The sequence below is a fragment of the Asparagus officinalis genome, chromosome 7, assembly GCF_001876935.1.
Source record: "Asparagus officinalis chromosome 7, Aspof.V1, whole genome shotgun sequence".
NCBI classification, from domain to species: domain Eukaryota; kingdom Viridiplantae; phylum Streptophyta; class Magnoliopsida; order Asparagales; family Asparagaceae; genus Asparagus; species Asparagus officinalis.
This window is the reverse complement of record NC_033800.1, coordinates 70,499,386-70,521,879: the sequence shown is the minus strand read 5'-3', so window position 1 is coordinate 70,521,879 and position 22,494 is coordinate 70,499,386. Positions and strand designations below refer to the sequence as shown.

General features: G+C 35.3%; 3 protein-coding genes across 3 annotated transcripts; 1 reads left to right on the top strand and 2 right to left on the bottom strand.

Moving 5' to 3' along the window:
- LOC109850618 (GATA transcription factor 28-like) lies at positions 8,332–11,637 on the top strand. The gene is made up of 6 exons (XM_020420669.1): positions 8,332–8,437; positions 8,520–8,653; positions 9,072–9,191; positions 9,440–9,545; positions 11,000–11,071; positions 11,190–11,637. Exons 1-6 carry the CDS (start codon positions 8,408–8,410, stop codon positions 11,307–11,309), a joined length of 582 nt encoding a protein of 193 aa, XP_020276258.1. The 5' UTR covers positions 8,332–8,407; the 3' UTR covers positions 11,310–11,637.
- On the bottom strand, positions 12,686–16,564 carry LOC109849141 (pentatricopeptide repeat-containing protein At5g64320, mitochondrial-like). Its single transcript, XM_020418951.1, has 3 exons — positions 16,384–16,564; positions 14,739–16,279; positions 12,686–13,434 (listed from the first exon to the last, which is right to left on the bottom strand). Exons 1-2 carry the CDS (start codon positions 16,447–16,449, stop codon positions 14,801–14,803), a joined length of 1,545 nt encoding a protein of 514 aa, XP_020274540.1. The 5' UTR covers positions 16,450–16,564; the 3' UTR covers positions 12,686–13,434; positions 14,739–14,800.
- On the bottom strand, positions 19,115–22,476 carry LOC109847315 (pentatricopeptide repeat-containing protein At5g15340, mitochondrial; the record flags this gene model as incomplete). The annotated part of the gene is made up of 2 exons (XM_020416552.1): positions 19,115–19,464; positions 20,387–22,476. A coding segment is annotated over one exon (1,626 nt), but the record flags the coding sequence as incomplete, so codon positions are not given.

Genomic DNA, 22,494 nt, shown 5'->3' with positions numbered 1-22,494 from the left:
AGAGTGGAGAGAGAGAGAGAGAGAGAGAGAGAGAGAGAGAGAGAGAGAGAGAGAGAGAGAGAGAGAGAGAGAGAGAGAGATGGGATGGGGTTAAAGGGATGGGCGCAGTTACCAAGCTCAATCAAATCAAAGGGTAAATTTGTAACTTTTGTTGGGCTTTTCTCAGGATCTGGTACTTTGGGGCCTTAACACAAATACAATGTGTATTTGGGGCTTATACACATGGGTCAGAATACAAGGGGACAGGTCACATGAACTTTCTGCTTTTAGGGTCCGGACACATTTTTCCCTTAATATAAACGTGATTTTGATACCAATGCCTGCGAAGTCTATGGTATGTGTGTCACAACCGTTAAGGGTAGAACTTGAAATATTTTCTTTTTTGGTTGCATTATTGTAAGTGTTTGAAAGGAGAGGTGGTAGACTCGTAGCAATACATATTAAGCAAAACTTCTAGAGATACTTGATATACTAGTTTTTATACATGTGCACGTGGTTAAATATCATTATTATTTATTTTTAGTTTATTTATTTACTAAAATTTATTCTTTGATTTCAATTTGATAGTTTTTGCGCACTTATGTGTCTAAAATTTAATATTGTGACTATTTATATTCTTTAATATTTATTTGAATAGGCTACACCCAATTTTAAGTTTCATGTTGACAATGTACTTGACACAAAACCAAGGTGAAGCCAATTTGAATATTCATGTTATTTGGATCAACATGAAAGGAAGCTTTACCTAAGGAAGTATAGTGTTGTAAAAGTAAAAATTACTTAAAAAATAGCATTGTAATAGCAAGAGGAATAATTAAAGCCAATAAGCGTAGACAATTGATTAGAAGTGGCTAAATGGCACAAAAGTTAATTTGGATTTTATTCCTAATCATTGATAGACTTCCTTGAAAATCATAAACTAAATATTAATACTAACTGTAATATAATTTTATATAATTAAAGTATCCACAAAGTAAGTGTATAAATCTATTTCAAATTGGTGAAAAACTCTTCCAAATATTCCTAATTTTACTCAAAAAATTAGGCTATTCTATAAAAAATTAAGAATTTGTCTTTTATTCTTTCTATTTTATTTTTGATTGAGCTGAGATCAAGTCTTCTTCACTTTTATCTTTTTTCAGGGTAATTCTGGACTAATGTCTTCATCATCTACGTCGATTGTGATATCAGGGTATTTCTCATGCTATTATTTTTCTTGGGCTCATTCATCTTTTATCTTCTCATCTAACTTTACAAGTAATTTGAATGAGAACAAATGCTAATGATAACAAATGCTAGTTTCATATATATGATAATTTTTCCGTGTTTCTAATCCATTACTTAAGTTAAGTATAGGATTGGCATATTTTTTCTTTATAATGAATTCTTGTGTTTTGCACCTAATAAGAGTTTCTACTGCGTTAAACAATGTTACTTTTGTAATGTCCTAAGTCATTAGAGATTCTGCAATATTCATCATTTGAACACTTGTTATTATCATCTATAAACACTTTTTTGTTGCGGCCTTTACAAGTAAAACCACAGCTCAAGTCTACTATAACTAGTAGTTGTCTTTGCCTTAAATGTGCAATAGTGTATCTATATATTGGTATTTTAAATTAGATTTAATTGTGTGAATTATAAAGTAGTTTTTTAAGATCATACCACTTTTGAATGTTGTGACGCCTGCTTAATACCGATAATTCAAATTTTATTACATTTGTAAAGAGTCTTGATGGAGATGCTTTTGTCTTGATAGCTTGTTCTAAATGAGCCATGCATATTAACTTAAAAATGTAATACTTATTGTTTATTGTGTTATATGGATGTTTGCTTGGTTTACTTACTAAAGTGCATATCTCTGCAACAATGTGAGATGAATATAAGGTGAGTATTATGTTTAGTAGCCTTTAATAAGAATTTTTATAATGAAATATATTACATTTATATTTAGAGATCATGAAATTCGATAATGCTATTATGAGCTTATCTTTAATCATGTCGTAAAGAATTGATCCTTTTTTTTGTAGCCATGCTCCCAAAATAAAGTTACATGTAGAACCATGCCACTGTATAGTAAAAAAATATCGATTTTAATTTTTTTCCTTAAGCTATGATAAGTAATTAATTATCATGTGTATATATTTTATCCACTATAGTGATTTTCTACCTTTTGTCTGGCTTGTTCAGTAAGTATTATGTGGATACATTTTATCAATTATAATGATTTTCCTCCTCTTTTCTAATTTGTTATAAATATAATATAGTTGATCAATAGCTTACGTTAGTTTCTATTGCAAGGTTATTTGTATCTAATTATATAATAAGTTTATGACTCATTTAGTATTTGAAGAATAAAATATAAATTTTTATAAGACTTACTGATATTTCTTGTATTTTCTATGAAAAATGCTTCTTTGATTGGAAAAAGTTGTTTAACATGTTCTCCAATGGGAAATCAGTTGGCGCTTCTTTGATAAATATGTCTGTTGTTAATATCAGTTCAAGTGCTCCATGTAAGTTTATGAATTTTTGGTTAACTAGTATAATACGCGTGCTTTTTGCACGTGGATATGTTGTTGTATTTAATATTATATTATTAAATAAATTATATATAACCATTAAAAGTTATTTTATTGCACTATGATTAAAAAAATTAACTTATACTATTATTAGTACTTGTACTACTATTAACATATATTTAATAGTTATTTAAATTTGTTTATTATTATATTGTTAAACAATGTACTTGTACTACTATTAACATATATTTAATAGTTATTTAAATTTGTTTATTATTATATTGTTAAACAATTTATTTATGAGTATAATTAGATATATTTAATAGTTATTTAAATTTGTTTATTATTATATTGTTAAACAATTTATTTATGAGTATAATTAGAAAATAATAATGTAATCGTTAGTTTAAGTAACGTTATTGATATAATTAAACCATTTAAATTATTAAATATTTATGTTATGTACAGATTTTATTACAATATCTATTAAATAATGGCAATAATTATTAATGTTACATGACTTTATGTTATAAAGAATATTACCTTGTTCAATATTTAATATCATCTTAGTAATAAAAAATTGGTTGGTATAAATAAAAAATACTATTATTTAGAAAAGTACTTTATATAAAAATATTGGACCTTGAAATTTTTGAGACATTTATTGTCCAACAAATAAGTGCATGACTCATAAATTTCAAAGATCCAATATTTTTATATAAAGTAATTTTCCTAAATAAAAGTATTTTTAATTCATAATGTCCAATTTTTATTACCAAGATGATATTATAATATCAAAAATGATAATAAATATTTATAATATAAAAATTACTCCTAATTTATAATATTATTAATAATTATAATTACATACAATATTTTATTAACTAAATAATTTTACTATTTCATTATAATTAATAATTATTTTAAAACAAATTATAATATATTTTATTATCATATTAAATTATTCTAGTGAGTGACCAAATATTTTGAGAAAAAGAATAGAAAAGTATATTCCTCATAAATTTCAAGGATCCAATTTTTTTAATATAAATTAATTTTACAAAATAAAAGTATTTTTAATTTATAACATCCAAATTTTTATTACTAAGATGATATTAATTATCAAACAAGGTAATATTCTTTACAACATAAAGAAATAGCCCATATTTATGCTATTATTAATAATTATAATTATGTGCCATAATTTATTAAATGAATGACTTTTACTTATATAATTAATAATTATTTATAATAAATTATCATATATTCACGAATTTTGTTATCATTATAAATTATTAATATATTCTAGTGAGACCAAATAATTTGAGAAAATAAAGAGGTGCATAGTTAATGAGAGGTTATGGATCATTAATTAGTTTTATAAATAATGATATAATTTCGAGTTATAAAAAATTGAAAGGGTAAAAAAGAAAATCAAAAGTTTTGATATGGGTATTCTCTTTTATAAGTAGTATAGATTTTCTTGATTTTTTTATTTTAAATAAATCTAGATCCTTTTAAAGGATATCTCTAAACTTTTAATAGTTTCTCCATACATAACTCGTATTTTTTTACTCTATGAATATTATTAACATCAGAGAATATTTTTTTTTACCATGTAAATATTACTAATACCAGAGTAATGTTTATAAAATATAATCAATTAATTCTAAACTATTATATTATAGTATTTTATCATTTTAAGTGATTTAGTCTTCTGTCAATTTATACTACCTCTGTATTTTTGATACTCCAACTTATGAGTAAAATTATATGCAATTACTTTTATTTAGACAATGATATTAAATTTTAATCTATCAATATATATTTTTAAATTTTCTGGTTTTTTTGTAATTTTGAACTTTTGAGGGTATTTCAAAAATTTTTAAAACCTTGAGGGTGTTAATTACAAATTTTAAATTTTAGGGGGCTATTATTAATTTTTAGATTTTATGTTTGTTGTTTTAAGTTTTGAAAAGTCAGGATGTTTTGTATAATTTTGAACTATTGAGGGTGTTTTGTACAAATTTTGAAACCTTTTTGGTTTTTGATAATAATTCATGTATTGTAGTATGTTACCTACTTATTATTTATTTACCTTTTCATTATCGTTTAAACTCATTGGTGTTTACATGATATTATCTTTCTCTATCATCCCTGATGCTTAATTGATGCGACAAAGAGTACTTTTTTACGGTTGGGAAAGGGGGATTTATGTTCAAGTCCGATGGTAATTCATAGAATTCATCTATGTTGTTCGTAAGTTTTGAGGGTGTGTTTTTAATTAAAACTTTTGATGGTGTTTCTAAAATTTTGTGCAATTTTTGAAACTTTTTAAGTTTTTTTGTTATTATTAATATTTTATGTAACTTATTAATCTTATTTTTTAATTATTGAGCTATAGGTAATTCATGTGGGATTAAGATAGGATATAATTATGATTATAATAAATTAAGATTTAAATACAATATTTAAAAAAGCGAAGGGTAATATTGACAAAGAAAAGATTTTTTCTTGAACTCTTGTTTTTAAAGAAAGTATGATTGGTTAATATTATTTGGATATTTAATGTTTGGCAGTTATCAGTGAGGATCTCTAACATAATCTCCGTTGCCAACCTAGCTCATTTTCACAAACTTTCATTAAATCTTGCTGACATGTCAATGACATAGCATGAAAAACTTATAATTTTGTTTTTCTTTTTTTTGGCTGATGTGGCAGTAATGCAACTATACAAAGGCGAACCTTCACTAACTTTTTTTTTGCTGATATGAAAATCAAAAATGATACATGCACACCATGTGCCACACCCTCAGCCACACTCTCCTCTTTCTGCTACAGTAACTAGGGCCCACATGAGATTTATAAATAAATCTCATATGGGCCATGGTTACTGTAGCAGATAGAGGTGAGTATAGCAGAGAGAGGTGAGTGTGACATAAATCTCATATGGGCCCTAGTTACTGTGGCAGAGAGAGGAGAGTGTGGCTGAGGGTGTGGCACATGGTGTGCCTGTAGTGTCACTCTATGACAATGATGTTGCATGGTCACGTCATTGCCACGTAGGCAATATTTAACAAAAATAAAATTAATGACCACGGCCCAGGCCGATGACGGAGATAATGATCTGAATTCTTCCTGACGACCTCCAAATATTAAAGACCCATACGATATTTGGCCGATAAAGTGAACTTTTTCGCCCACGTATTACTCTCGTCAATTAAGAAGCTACCACAAATCCCACTGCGCTCAGATCACAAAAGGACAAAATTATATGAAAGTGGGGGGTGAAGCTCGTTCCTATATGTGTTTTCATGCAAACGGTGCTTGCGAACGAATGGCCCAAACGCGCAATCTGTATCCGGTTTATAAGCAATTTCATAGCCCGCAGCTTTACAGCCAAAAACACAATCCAATTAACAACGGATCCAGCCCAAATCTGGAGCCCAAGCCTCACATTGAAACCGAACCCAACCCGCCCCCGCCACATTCTCTAAAAGGCAAAACAAATCAAAAGAATACCCTTCAAACATGAGCAAAATCACCCTCCCCTCACTGTCCCAAACAGTAATTTCGTGAAACCGCAAGGGCTAAGACCTAACCCTCGATCATCGGTAATTCCCAGATTGAGCCATGGCGTCACTTTCCGTCTCCATTTCCGCTCCAATTTTTATCGCCCGATCATTTTCTTGAAGGTCGCACTTCAATTTTAGGGTTAGGGTTTGGGTTTTAGATTACGATGTAGATTCCGAAGACGTAGTGCGCCGCGCCCCTGTAGATTCGAGGCGGGGCGGGGACGCCGTCCGGGGACGAGGCGGGAGGACGCCTGTCGAGAGCGGGCGGCGGCGGCGGGCGGTGACGGAGGGCACTCTATGGCATGGCTCAGCGCCGTCGAATACAGTTGCGCTTTCGTTCACAGGGGAGGGTTTACGGTGTTCGATTGTCGTCCAGCTGAAAGGGTTAGCAGAAAGTCCTATGCTTTTCTAATTTTTGTATTTGATTTTTGAGGATGTTGAGTCGCTTGTTTGAATGATGGCTCGGTGATATCGCGGTTTGATTTGATTTGGGGGATTTTGGCTTCGGGGTTGGATGAACGACACCAGAACATTGAGGGCTATTTATAATTCTTGTTTTATTCCAAGAATGAGGTTTGATCTTATCTTGTCAGAATTAGTGTGCCAAGATTAATTTTTTTAATTGTATTCTGGCGGCTAGAAGGGGAACTAGAGAAACTGGAGAGATATAAATGACGAAAGAGTAATCGCATTCTTTGAGATTCATCTCAAATTTCTTTCGATGGGTGTTAAAATAAGTTTAATGAATTAGTCCTTTTTTCTCAGAATTACTTCTTCTTTGTCCTATTTCAGCTAGAGGGTGCTTGGTAACCCATCAAAACCAATTTTGTTGCTTTTTGTCGAAACTCACTAGTCTTCCTTCGTGTTGAAGAACATTTGGAAATCAGTAGGACGAAAGATAAACCACTATGTCATCTTTCTCACGCTCCAACTTATTTCAGCGTCTGGAATCAAGCAGCAACGTTAAAATCTTTTCTTTGGCATTATAACAAATATAATGTGTGTGTACTCAAGTTGAACTAGAAATGATGAAAAAAAGGACCCTAATTTAACAAGCTGGACTGAGCAAAAGTGACATGGTTGATCAATTAGGAAGTGAGCTGGTTGCTCTGAGCATGTGACGAATGACAAGATTTTCAATAATGGAGCAAGGAGTGACTAAAGGTAGGCTTTATAGGACATAGTCGTTAGCAATTTGGAAGAATATGATAGTGGTTTACGTGATGGAGGACATAACCCTTAACTGAATACAGGAATAGGATCATTAGTGTTCGCCCCAACAAATTTGAACAAAGGTTTTGTTGTTATTGTTATTTGTTTTTGGTGTAGTAAGATGCCACATGCTGAAGGATAAGGCTGTGTGCGGTGAAGGGGATGCCATGTTTGAAAGATCAGCTGGTGCAGAGTAGGGGATGCCACATATCCAAAGGATTGGGTGTGGGTAAGAGGTTTGCGTATACTAAAAGAAAGAAGAAGAAGAATTAAGGTTGCATATTTCACGAAATAGAAATGCGTGTTTTTTCATAGGAGTAAACATTTGTGAATGAAAGAATATGAAAATTTCAGTAACTTTTTAGTTAAATTTTTATACTTTCTTTTGCAAGAATCCAGACATCGTGTGCAATTTTATTATTCCTGGCTCCATGACAACACAATATTACTTCAAATGTAAGAGGAAGACGTGCTTTATATCATACTAGGATAATCTCTATCTTATGCTCTATCTGAGGCCTCACTAACAGACCCAAAATAACAACAAAATCCCAATCATACATTACAGACTATTATTGCTAAACAGTTGCTTGCTTGCTATTTTTCTTGCATTTTTGGGCACACAGTTTTTTGGGCACACAGTCTCCTCCGACCCGCATTTTTTCGTCTTCTATGATTAATTCCCTATGATATTTTAACTTTTGTAGAGCATTAATTATGTGAATGCTAACTATAATTGGAAATTTTGAAATTTAAGGAAGTAGGGGAGTGCAAGTTGCTTCTTGGAAGTACTTCAACGGTTAACCATTTTGTTATATTCTTCTTTGCAAATACACATTTACACCTTAAAACATTTACTTTTCCATGGATCTTGTGTAAGTTGTCCATAGCAAAGCACCTACTAAGCTAAAGAAAACTAAGGACATATGATCGAAAATTTATGTGACATTTTCCTGCATTCCTCCTGTTCTGCAAATGTTTTACTTTAATTCATTAAATAATATAAAGGATTAAAACCTTTATTATGATGTTTATATACAGGTGCAAGCAGTGTTACTGTTGTTGGGTGGACAAGAATTGTCTCCTGACTTTCCGGGCATGACATCACCGGACAATGTACATCACAGGGTATGGATTACCAGTGGCCATAATTTCTTTTGACTTAATATCTGTATTTCAACTGACTGTTCTGTCCATGCTTTCTTACAAGCTTCCGAATGATATTACACGACTCTCCACCAATCCTCATAGGTTAGCTTCTATAATGAGGTATCGGGAGAAGAGGAAAAACTTGTGCTTTGATAAGAAAGTACTCTATGAAGTCAGACAAGATGTTGCTTCTAGGTATGTTATCGAATACCTTGTTTTGATACTGTAATTTATTAACTTGATGAGTTTCAATTGTGGAAAGTTCACTAATAAAGTTCCAATTTTTCCTCCCTAACTTTTAGGGAGTTGGATATTTTGAAATTCTCAAAAGATGCTCTAGAATAATTGACAATTTAAACGCTAAACATCCAAAACTTTAAAGAACATTTTATTGTTTTCATATTTTATTGATATCTGATCAGCATGCGATGAATTTCTAAGGTACAATGTAGATTCATGATGTACATTATCGTTAAACTGTAACCGTGAAAATAAATGTTCTTCTTCTAACCTTTTTGGAGTAATACGCTTAGTTGTCTTCACTAGGAAATTTGGTTTACAATGTTTTGTGTTCTTTTTCTCCCTTGATGGCATTAACCATTCTATAATTCAGAATGAAACGACACAAAGGGCAGTTTGCATCATCGAAGAAAAATTCTGAGGAAGCAGTCTCTCCTTCTTCAAGTGGTGAGCATGCTCAAAGCAATTCTCAGGAGGAAACAGTATCAAGCTTGTAAGTTGAAGCTTCAATCATGACACAGTTTATTCTTCCAGTTTCTAAGCATATAACTTAAAATTTTGATTTTCTGTTAAATTTAAAATTTAATTTTGGATATTGAAGAATTTTCCATGGCAAGCAATAGCTAAAACATATGAAAGATGGTTATGTTTACTATTGTTGTTTTTGACTCTTCTTCTTCCCCTGCCAAATTGAAACTATATTCTGCTGCTTTACTTTTAAAAACCATGTGGTGTCTGCAGTTGCCAAAACTGTGGAACTCCTAAAGGTGCGACTCCAATGATGCGTCGTGGCCCAGCTGGACCAAGATCTCTGTGCAATGCTTGTGGGCTGATGTGGGCAAATAAGGTTCATCTCCTTCTGATCTCATTTTATCTTACTGGCATTATATATTTTGTAGTCCTCATCGCTCACATGGTATATAATAAACATGATTATGCTATTACAGTTGATTCCCAGACTTGGTTACCAGCTAGCTACTCTGCTTTGACCACTATGATTTTAAGCACTTGAGATTCAAAAACCCATAAAGTCTCCCCCACCCTCCATGCATGCACCACCACCAAAGTAAGAAATAAGTCAACCTCCCTCCCTCTCTTGGCCATGATGCTGGTTCTTCTTCTCCCTGTCTCCCTCTATCGACATACACGTGTCTGCTTGTTTGTGTGCATGAGCATGGTTAATAACCCACATGTCAACTGATGGCTTCCCTCCTATCTCAGACACACGCAAGAGCATATGTTGTGTGTATCAAAGAGAACGAGAACAGTTGATCAATGATATGCATCAAGTGGTAACCCTCCTGTATTTCCGCCGAAGGATGGCAGGGATCAAAACCGATATTTCATAATATAAAGAGCTTCTCTGGGAAAAAGAATGTTAAGGCCTCTTTCTGAAGTGCCATTTCACCATGCTTATGTTGGTGATATTAGATTTTGTTTTATTATATGAACCCTTTTGTCCATTATTTCAGATGCTGTCAGTAAATGACTGTTAATGTACACTCTTGGAAGTGTGGAAGTTCTATGGAAGCTTGGAAGTTCTATCAGGAAATTATGTCATGTCAAACACACATCAATTGCTAACACTATGCCACTTTTGCCATGTGTGCTCCTTCTTGTGTCTTTGATTTTTAGAATGTATCAGTTCACTTGTATATATTTCACTCGGGTATATATGCATGTTGGTCTAAAAAGGAGGAAACTTAATTCCCCCCAACCAAAAAAAAAAAAAAAAAAGAAGAGCTGGGTAACCTTTCTCTTTAATAGGACATCATCTCATTTGAGTGGTGAGATTTAACCTTGCACATCCATATGATAACGAGGAAACGGAGAAGAGTCACTATGATGCAGGACGATCGGTGGGCTTAATAACTGTTCCCCATCACACTACCAGAGAACGATTGTGCATATGCTATACAATGAAGAACCTGGGGAGCTGAAGATGCAGAGTCATTTGAAACTCTGGAAATTTCTTTCTTTCCAGAGAAACTAAGTGATTGCAGATGATGTATACACCAAAAGATCTGATTCCGGGCTTATGTTTTCTTTTCTTCCAAACAACTCCAAACTGATTCCCAAAGAGATTGGAAACGCAGTTTTTTCAAATGCTTACATAAATAATGCTGAAATAAGATAAATTCTGTGAAGGAATAGTACATTAGATATTACATATTAATAATACATTAAACTTTTATATTACATATTCATGGAGGGGTCTAATTGGTGTTTATTTTGTTGACCGCACAATGCTTTGCGTGTTAGCTGGCTTTCTGATTTTTTCCTATCATTTTTCATCATCAGGGAACGTTAAGAAGTCCTTCACAACCTTCATCTTCTGGCATCCAGAACTCTCCCACTAACCCAACTGAGCAGGTAAATTTATTTTTGGGTACTATTGGAAGAGAGAATTTCACCAAGTAGTATATTTTATTTTCTTTGCTGCTCGTATGCTTATGCATCCTTTATTCATATTCTACTTTGCTTGTTGTAGAGTGATGCCAACGGTTCTGATATTGGTAGCAATGGCCATATGTTTTCTGCAACATCAAATGGGCCAGAGTCCACTATGATCGCTAGAATTGATGCATCCATGGAGTATGCCGATGGCTGAGGACAGCAATTGGGCTATGAAGATAGATCTTGAGTAGTTAGCATTTTCGAGCAGCCTGCGCCTTGTGGTTTCTGTATTTATAGAGATCACAAGAAAGCTGATACTCGAGGAGTCTTTTTACTAACTGTAATTAGTGTTTCTTTCGACGCCTTAGGGACTTTAGAGATTGTAAGATTATGATCTTGTCTATAGCATTTTAATTTTTTTTTTCTCATAAGGTTGACCATTTTTATGCGGTGGATATGCACATTTGTTGTGTGGTTGTGTTGTCAGTATGCCAACTCTTCATAAGTTCCCTGTTGTATTTGGCAATTTTAAGGTCTTGCAATATTGAAGAAATTATGGTCAATATTGCTGGTTCTTCTTAGGAGCATCAGGTGATAAATTATTTTATTGCTAATGGTTTTAGCCTTAGGTAAATGATGTATCAATGATTATAAAAAAGAAATTCTTGGGGGGAAAACCTTCGATTCTTTGCTCAAATGCAGAGTCATATAGGTAAATGCATATATTTTTAATGAATAAGGTATTTCTCACTTCACCTTAAAATTATTCATAGAAAATGAAATGATTAAATCATTAGAAAAAGATGCCTATTAGTTAATATTTTTCTAACTTCTTGTGTAGTTTATTTAAATTTGGGTTTTAATCAAGAAATATTTACTCTTGAGTTTTCAAGTCACTGGCAAGATAATTACTTCTAAGTAATAATCAACATAAATCTGAGAGCATTCCAATTTCCCTTCTACTCTTAGGGTGTGTTTGACAAAGTGAACAAAACTGGGAGTTTTGTACTAAAGCATTTTTTTTTGGACCAGACCCCCTGGTCTAAAAAAAACTGGTATAGTGACACTACTTAGGCTAACAAAATTAGGCCAGCTCTGACCTGAAAATTTGACAAACAAGAAACAAGTTAAAATTGAGCCAAGTTCAGTCCTAACTCAATTTTAACTTGTTGACAAACACACCCTTATATTGTTCTAATGCATGGTTTGCAGTTTGACAGTTACTGTTACAAGAATTGCTGTATAGAAATATCACAAGATGTAAGCAAATTGGTCAGAAATATAAGATCATGGATATTCTAGTCATATTGAGGGGCTAGAAATTCAAACAACAAAGTAATATTCACTAGAAATTACGCAGATTGTACTGAACAAAAATGATACAACCGCATGTAATTTTACCAACATTTCCACCAATTATGTTGAACATTATTGGTATAAACATCACCTACTCAGAAAAGATTGATACATACGCACTGCTACATCGCTGTAAAATTCATAAAAGAACTGACTTTATACCTATAAGATTCCGCAGCTTATACTGAAGAAATCTAGCGGGGTACACTGGACAAAAATAACAGCCACAAGTAATGTAATCAAAATTTCCACCAATGCGGAGAACAAAATTGGTATACACATCATCTTACCCCGGAAAAAATTCATACATAATATTACTACATCTGTGCAAAACTGATATAAAACATTTCCTTTATTCTGAAAGAAAGGTTACATCTCACTGCATTTATTCCATGCTGTACCTCGTCTGATTCCCTACTATATATGTAACTGTAAGAGTGTCAAAAAATGAAGCAATGGATTTAAACTCACTTGTGAATATCTTCATGCACACAAGCCGACACGTCTCAAGTGATTGCCTTGGGCAAAGGAAATAAAAAGAGATGATTTCTTCAAAAATGGTTGCTGAGGAAGCAGGTTAGTATAGATGAGAGATGGATATTAATTTATCCACAAAGGTGGGCACAGCTTCCTTCTAAAAGGGACATGCATAAATAATCACCTCTTGGCCTTGCAAGCCAAACAAATTTACAGCGGCAAACCAATTGACAAAAAAATGTTACAAACTCAAATGGAATACCACAATGTATAGTCAGAAAAAGGCATACGTACTGTTTTGCTTACCTCAATTTAGTGCTATGGTATATGAAAGTAGCAGCCCCCACAACTACATGATTCCTGCCGACAGAATAACAGAAGTGTAGATGTCTTATTAAGCAATTTCGGGGTTGCGTCAGTAATCCACTCAAGGCCACCTCTTATAGGAAGTTGACAAATATTAGTCTCTGCCACAATCTTTTGAAAGGCCAATGCAAAGCAGTTGCCTGCACAAAACCATTTAGAAGCAGAGACAAACTTAACAAGTTGAATGTATCATACACGGACATAAGATTATAAGATGCACATGATATTGTGCTATTTCAATACTCAGTTAATAGATAACATAGAGGGACCATCTTTTTCTCAGTTATTCACATGATGAACAAGGAACTGTCAGTTTCTTTTTAGGGTTCTTTTCACAGATACCATCTTGAAAATAAAATGATTGTACGTAAACCACCTTCAAAGTTCAATTTGTCAGTTTCTTCTTAGGGTTCTTTTCACAGATACCATCTTTAAAATAAAATGATTGTACGTAAACCACCTTCAAAGTTCAATTTGTATAAAAACCACCTCCAAAGGGGGTTCCGATTGCAATCAACCACCTTGACCTATTTTCTGATGAATTTTAAATAAAAGTTCCCAAAATACCCTTAAAAACACACATGTCAAGCACTAGGTTTGGTTAAGAAGGCATATCACCTGCCTGGCACGTGTGTTTTAATGGTATTTTGGGAATTCTAGTCAAAATTTCATCAGAAAAGAGATCAAGATGGTTGATTGCAATAGAAACCCCTTTAAAGGTGGTTTCTATATAAATTGAACTTTGAAGGTGGTTTTAGTATAATCACCTATTTTAAAGGTGGTTTACGTGAAAACAACCTTTTTTTTGTTGAGAAAATGAAGTACCAAACTTATTCCACATTATAATAATGACCAAGTGAAACACGTCCTACAACAAAGTATCATGATCATCACACACCAAAGCAGTATCTGTTATATCACCTTTCTCATGTTATTTAAAAAGATACTTCTGTATCTACTCAGAACCTTATTATTATACTACATTTAAGATTTAAACATCTAAGAATAATAATATTTCTATCGAGTTTTGGGCTAACTAATACAAGAGTTCAGACTGGCTAAGGTTCAAAAAGTCATGGATGAGGAGAATCAATTGGAACATTATTGTAAAAACAACAAAGATAAAGTCATGCAATGAAAACCATGGCAGCTAGTAAATTGGCAAAAGACTAGAAAAGAAGTCAGAGGAACAAGGAGCCAAATTTAGGTAACAGAACAAGTTTATTCATGTATTTCACTTCCTGTGAGTTAGGAGGATTAAAAACACACAAAGGGACAAATTTTAAGAAATCTAGAAATTGATATGCAGATCCATCAAATAAAGGTGCAAAACAAAATAGTTTTAGTGTCCATAGGATAACTCTAGAAACAATTTTCAGTTACGTGCAAATCATACAGAGGCAAATGAGGAAGATGCAAAGATCAACAGAGGTAAAGGGGATACCTTCCATAACCTCGCCCCTTCAACTTCCATGATCAGGGGATAAAAGTACCAGAAATCCACCATTATACTCCAAGCATTTTATCCAGAATGAGACATATTTTAAATATCTCCTTGCTATTGCAGGAGCCCTTTTCGCAAAATGCAGCGATCAAAAAATCATATACCTGACAATCGAGAACTAAACCCTTATCTAACAATTCCTCAAACAGTCTTAGCAAATCCCCAAGTCTTCCACCCTTAACCAATCCATGACTCAGATGAGCAATCAGCTCTTGCGAATAAACATATTTTAAGCTTTTACAAAAATGAATAGCCTCAGAAAATTTTCCCTCTCTACACAAAGAATCAACTCTTATATTACACGTCACTTTGTCCGGAGCAATGCTGTTCAATTGCATGAAAGAAACCAAACTGCTAAATTCATTGGTCTTTCCTGCCAAAAGGTACTGGTGCATCAAAATGTTACAGGACACAACATTAGGAACAAACCCTTTGCTCTCAAATATACACCAAGCCATGCGAAATTTACGAGCTCTACAGAGGCTATAAATCACAATATTAAAAGACTGAGTATCTGGTCCTATTCCTTTCTTTACCATATCAGTAAATATCTTAAGAACTGTGAACCATTCCTCGACTTCACATAGCCTACTCATAACAGTATTATAGCTAACAACATTGAAATCCAAATCCAACTCGGAGCTCCTCTCTAATAAGCGTTTAACATCCCAAACCCTCGATTCACAACAAAGACGATGCAGAAGTATGTTCAAAGTTACCACAGTCGGACACAGTCCCTTATCTAACATGACTTCCAACTGCCTAAAAGCTTCTTCTATCCTACTAACCTTACAAAGCCCGTTAATATAAATATTATACGAAACTGCATCAGGGTTCCAACCCTTAGACGAACTCTCTCTCAAAACATTCTCAACCTCATCAAAATCCCCCTTATCACAAAGTCCTTGAATGAGAACATTATAACACACAGTATCGGGAGAACAATTGCCACTCTCCATCGAATCCAATAACCTCTTCGCCTCTTCAATCCTCCCATTCGAGCAATAAGCTTGAAGTAACGGGGTAAACGTGAGACAATTAGGCTCACACTTCTCTTTAACCATCTCATCTACAACCTCTCTCGCCTCCTCAACCCTTCCCGCTCGACAAAGACCATTAATTAGAGTTGAATACATGACAACATCAGGCTTGCATCCCGACTTAACCATCCACCTAACGACCTCTCTCGCCGATTCAAACTTCTCCAAATCAAAAGAATACATCTTCACCAACTCGGTACAAAACTTGACATCAGGATCTACACCCGAACTCATCGCCTCCCAGAACAAATCCTCCGCCTCCCCGCACCTCCTTGCAGACACCAACGCCTTAAAAACCGTGCCGTAACAGAACAGATTCGGCTCACAATTCAACTTTTTCATTTCCACGGCTAGCACATGAAGTGCCTCATCAATCCTACCGGCCTCACACAATCCCGATATCAAAGTACAATACGTGACAACATCGGGTCGAATCCCGCACTGTACCATCCATCCAATAACCCCGTAAGCCCAACTGAACTGCTTCAAATGGAAAGAATACATTTTTATGAGTACAGTACAGCAAGTGGCGTCAGGGATTATACCTGAATCCACCATTTCCTTGAATAGATCCTCTGCTTCTTGAAATCGATTCGACTTGACGAGCGCATCGATGGCTGTAGTGTAGATCAAGAGATTGGGCTGGAAAAAGATTGAATCTTTGAGCTGGCGGAAGAGGCGGAGGACTTCGATTGGGTTGCTGGATCGGTTGAAGGATGACATTAGGGCGTTGTATTGGAGGGGGCGATGGGGTTCAGGGAGTTCAGGGTTAGGGTTAGGGTTTCGTTTGGGGAATTTCTTGGAGATCTGGAGGAATTGGGAGAAGAAGTCGTTGGCGGGGGCGGTGTCGCCGGGGGCGGAGGTGGTGGTGTGGTGGCGGAGAGGGTGGCGGCGGAGGGGGAGGAATTGGATAGCGGGCTTGTTTTAGATGGATCTGGGCCGGGTTGGTTTGAATTCGTTTACCTGATCAACTCTGATGGTGTCAATAAAAGTATCCAGTGCATCCGGTCCGTTACTGTCGATATAATAAAAAACGTTAGTCATTACGAAGAAGGATCCAAGCAACAGAACTTGAATAAGTTTTTAAAAGAATTTGACCTTCCGATGAGTTTTCATGAAATGCTTCCTTGAGAAGCGGGCCTTTGGTGGTAATTGTTGTTGCTTTGATGAACGGATGCTTTGCCCTAATAGAGTAGGAGTCCGCGATCGGAGCTGAGTATTTACCAAGATGCATAGATAGATGTCGGTGATTTGCAGGTAATTTAATTGATGTCTGAAGGTCTTTGAATGTAAATTGAGGTATGAGCCCATAACTCGTGTTAGTCTGTCCATGATTATGATTATCTCTGAGAGAGCTTTTTAGGCTAAATTATCAAATTGGTATTTAAGTTGACCCCATTTTCGAATATGATGTTTATTTAGACTCTGGCATTATTTATGTATTTTAACTTGGCCTCAACATTATAAGCTCATCACTCTTTCTCTCTTTTAAAGAGGTCGCGCTTCTAAGGCTCTTACTTATAACATGTCGTAGGTTAAAGTGTTTCATCTGCGAAAAATACTTCAAATTAGAAGGCAAAAATATAATATTATATCATATTATAAGGAAAATATTATTATATTATGTAATTGTTAGAACCATGCTCTGTCAATTTCTTTATATGTGTAATAACAAACATTCATTTGAATCTAATTCGTGCTTGAGTTGATTTGTGCGGGGTTGAACAAGTTAGAATCGAGTTCAAAGAATAAAGGAATGAGATTCAGCTCGAAATAAGCCATCGGCAGAACAACTTATCGAAGAGACATTCTGATCATCGATGAGTGAAGTCGAATCATTGATGGCAGCTCAATCATCAATGATCGAAGAGAACTTTTCATCGTTGATGACAAAATATTATAGAGCCTTTTCAATCATCAATGAGCTCAAGATCTCATCAATGAGCCTAAGTCATTGATGACTCCTGCTGCTCATCAATGACTCTGGTCGTTGATTTTAGATTTTCATATTTAATCTCAGCTATTGGATACAACTGAGGCACTCATTCTCTCCTCCCATTTTACAGAGTTATTCATGACCTAATTGAGGGAGAAGGGGTGGGGCGGGGCGTAGGATTGAAGTTTGGAACAACAGATCTCATCGGAATCAACCAGAAGCTATCTCAAAACATTCTCATTGCATTCTTTGTCATCTGATCATCAACTGTCAAGGAGTGCTACCCTTGAATATCATCATCTACATCGTTCTTCTAGAGCTCCGCTTAGATCATTAAGGACAAAGACTTGATATTAAAAAAGTGTTGTAAGATGCTGCAAGATCTTTTCTATTTGTGCTTAACTGATATTGATTCTTTGTTAAACTCTTTTTTTAATGATCGTGTGGTCGGTTTTGTACAACGTATGCAAGCCAACGTTGATTGAGGGTTGGACACTAGCTAGGGCTAGGGTTACTCATTTGTGAAGAGTTATATTAGACGACTAGTTTTTTGGTAAAAGTAGGGTTTCGGTCCTATAAACCTACTGCATTGCGTGTGTGATTCAGGTAAACTTTCACATAATGTTCTCAAATATCGTTGAACAGAATGTGATACGATGAGATAGAATGCAAAAGAAACAAAGGTAGGGAACGACTTACCTATCCCTAATGGTCAAAGCAAGCACTTTAATTTAATAATTTAATTCAATAAAATTCTTCATTCTTTAATGAAAATTAAATTAAGAATCAATCAAATCTCCCCAAGAAGGATTCAAACCTATGACCAGTCAGTCAACAGCCGATCGCTCTACCATTGAGCTACTGAGGAACAACGGGAGATTCGACCTCATAGAGTTCAACTCCCGTTCTCAACCCATGAGTTCAAAGCTTCCTTTGTAACTCCCGGAACTTCTTCGTAGTGGCTCCGTTCCATGCCTCATTTCATAGGGAACTCCACGAGAAGAAAGAATATATGTAGGATTGTTGATCTGGTAAACGATAAGATTTTTATATGTTCTGATTATGCTATTTTGTGATTTGAGTTATTCCTTCTTGTGTTTGAATTATTGTTTTATTTACGCTGCATAATCTGTTTTTTTAAGAAACCGTGACCAATCCTATTCACCCTCCTCTAGGTTTGCATCTTAGATCTTAACAGTAATATAATTGCATCCAAGAGGCCATGTTTCAAAACTTTCATAATTATAGATGAAAAAAATTGTTTTTGAATGAATATACATAACCGTAATATTGCAAACTATCATGCACCGATTTGCAACAACAATGCCATTGTAACAAAAGATAATTTGCTTCCTTGCATTTGCTAAATATCTCACTTCTTTCTTTACATACAAAAAGCTTATAACGAGTCACGCAAAAAGGCCGCAATTTTTTGCTTTAGGCAATAGAACACACGAGGAGTTGTGTCCATAAAAGGCTTAATCTAAGCTCCCTAACAGTTGCATTTACAAATTTGGACCTAGTTGATTACAAATTTTAACGGCATTCTTCAGCCTCATTGTAATATTGGGCATATGACTTCAAACTTGTACAACAGAAAACACTGTGCTCTGTGTCTGTATTTCCTCATGCATGAATCTTTGTCTATACTCAAAAGTCCACAATATTACTGTTCGGCAGTCTGAATGTTCTGCCAAAAAAAAAAAAAGATGCATAACATCCTTGTGAGCGATTACATGATTCAAAATAAAGACAGACAAAAAAAGAAAAGAAAATTTCATAAGCACATAAAGAAGAGGAATAAAAGAAGAAAATTCAACTCTAAGCGAACTTTAACCTGACTGAGACATTACAATCATCTTCCAAATGATCAGGATCAACAACCTCTCTCATTTGACAGATGCCACCATCTATGTAGATTGCCATCAAACATACAAAACGGTAGCTCGGCAAAGATTTTTTTTTAAAAATAAAACAGAACAAAATAAACAATGATGATAAAGTCATGTAAAGATTTCTTTCTAATTTTTATCAGGGCAGGAAGGTTGGGCTCGCGTCTGTGGCTCCCAAGTTATTTAGCCCTTTCTTTGAGGACATGCCTTGAGAACTAAGACTCGTTCCCAGCTTACCCACAAAAAGAACAAATGATACAATCGAGATGAGTATGATTTATAGACTACAGGTTAAAGGATGGTCCATGTCCTCTCTCCCTCTCTCAAAAAAAAAAAAAAAAGGGATGGTCCATGTATTTCTGGGGAATTCAAATAGATAGGTAATTCGTTTGATGACAATGCACAATGCATTTTTGACATAAATGCGACACGAACTAGAAAGGTTTCCAAACTATTTTTGGAAATGTGATCTTTTGAGGAGATGGTTCGTTTAATCTTGTCCTGCACCATGCACCATTGACGTCAGCCTGGTTAATGGTTCAGGGTTATTTAAAAAAAAGAATCGAAAAGAGAAAACGCACTTGGGTAAAAACTTGAAACGTACGTAACATTGAATAATATTCATGAGTCCTAAGATTACTTCAATACCTCATACTAAAGTACAAGTAGAATCAATAATTTAACTCTCGTATCACCATAAATCAGAAGAAGAAAATATACCTCGCTGAAAGCAATGGAAGCAATTGTGATCCCTCACGACGATCTTCTCGCTAATCAACACCAGAAACCAGCTCTATTGCTGAGAGACAATCAGAAAAAATATGATGGTCCTTAAACATCATGTGGTTCTGCAAGCCTCCCGTGGAAGATCATCATCAACAAAGCTTGCTCTAGCTCCTCTTGCATCTCCATTCTCCCAGTAACTATCAACAACACGCAAAAGGTGAGAAGCTGCCTCTTGCATTGAAGGATATGAATTAACATTTTAAAGGACAATACTTGGGAGTCCTAAAGAACATTCCAATCCTCAGCCTGAGACCTCATATCAATCAAAACACATAATGGTTGCTCGTTAACTCTTGTCTGCACATCAACCATTTATCTAATGACGAAACCCCGACTTTCTCACCGTTGCTGGCAATTAAATTCCCTCAGGAGAACCAAGACCATATTTTTCCGTCTCATCACCAATAATCATCACAAGAACATCGTCCATGCTTAAAACAATGAAAGCGATTACGATCCCTAATTATAATTTCTCGCTTATAGATATCAGAAACCAACTTCATAGCCAAATGACAGTCAGAACATATCCGAAGGTTCTTAAATACACGCAAAGGCACACCCGGTTTAGTACAAACAAGACCAAAAGCGACTGCAAGCCTTTCACTATGCAACAAAAGAGCCTGTTCTCTTTGCTCTCTCGCATCTCCATTCTCTAAAAAACCATCCTCAACACGAGAAATCTGAGAAGCTGCATTTGGAAAATACCCAGCCAAGCGCAATCTCTGCACAATTTCATCCAATTTGGAATATATCTCTTTTGCTCGTGGGTGTGATTTGTCGCCAGCAGTAAACTGATGAACATTGGCATCAACTTCAATATAACTTATTCCGGGCCCTTTTCTAGTTTTATTCCTCTTAATTTCCCTCCAAAGATCATTAGACTCGGCATGCTTCCCATGAGATGAATAGAGATTTGACAGTAGTACATGATACTCGGTGTTATTAGGATAGAGCTCTATAAGCTCATGCATTAACCTTTTACCAAGTTCTAGTTTTCCATGCAGGCTACAAGATGCCATTAGAGAGCCCAACACAACCTCATTAGGTGCCATAGGCATTTTTCGAATCAAAGCTTCAGCTTCATCCAACTTCCCAGCTCGCCCCAAAAGATCAACCATACAAGCATAATGCTCAATTCTAAGCTTCAAACCATAAACCGATTCTATTTCATCGAACAATCTTTGCCCTTGTTCCAGAAGCCCCGAGCGACTGCAAGCACTCAAAACAGACACAAATGTTATATGATCCGGCCTCTCAAATCTCTCATCAATCATCTGATCAAAAAGCCTCAGCACCTCATTCCCCAATCCATGAATTGATAACCCGCTCATAATCGCATTCCAAGCCACCAAGTTCCTAACCCTCATCCTCTCAAACACCATCTTCGCACTTCCAATTCTCCCACATTTTGCATACATATCAATCAATCCAACTAGAACAAACTCATCCTCATAAAAAATACCCAATTTCTCAACATACCCATGAAGCCATCTCCCCGTCGTAAGATCCCCAGCCTGCGAACACGCAGAAAGAACGGAGCAAACGCTAACTGCACTCAAACAAAACCCATCTCCAAAAACCATCCTCTCAAGCATTGAAAACGCGTCTCTAGGCCTCCCAGCCTCTATTAAACCCACAACCATCACAATCCAAGAAACCTCATTTCTTTCCGGCATTATATCAAACATTCTACGGGCAATATCAATTCCTTCGAATTTGGCCAACCCGGATAAGAAGATGGTGTATGAGATGACAGTTGGGTGTGGCATTTCATCGAGTGATTTTCGTGCGTCATGCATTTGGCCGCATTTGACGTAGAGATTGATGAGGGAGTTGTGGGATTTGAGGGAGTGGGGGACGCCGAGCTTGAAGAAGAGAAGGTGGGTGGATTGGCCAAAGGGGAGGTGGAGGAGGCGGGCGGATATGGAAAGGATGGAGAGGAGAGTGACAGCGTCGGGGGAAATTGGAGGGGAGGAGCGGAGGAGGGAGCGAAAGAGGGAGAGGGAGAGGAGGGGAAGGGAGGAGAGAGAGAGGGTGGAGAT

Coding starts and splice junctions, on each gene's coding strand:
- LOC109850618 (XM_020420669.1), top strand. CDS start 8,408: ATGACATCACCGGACAATGTACATCACAGG. Junction 8,438..8,519: donor CGGACAATGTACATCACAGG/GTATGGATTACC, acceptor CTTTCTTACAAG/CTTCCGAATGATATTACACG. Junction 11,072..11,189: donor CCACTAACCCAACTGAGCAG/GTAAATTTATTT, acceptor TGCTTGTTGTAG/AGTGATGCCAACGGTTCTGA.
- LOC109849141 (XM_020418951.1), bottom strand. CDS start 16,449: ATGCGCTCGTCAAGTCGAATCGATTTCAAGAAGCAGAGGATCTATTCA. Junction 16,280..16,383: donor CAAGGAAATGGTGGATTCAG/GTATAATCCCTG, acceptor TGGATGGTACAG/TGCGGGATTCGACCCGATGT.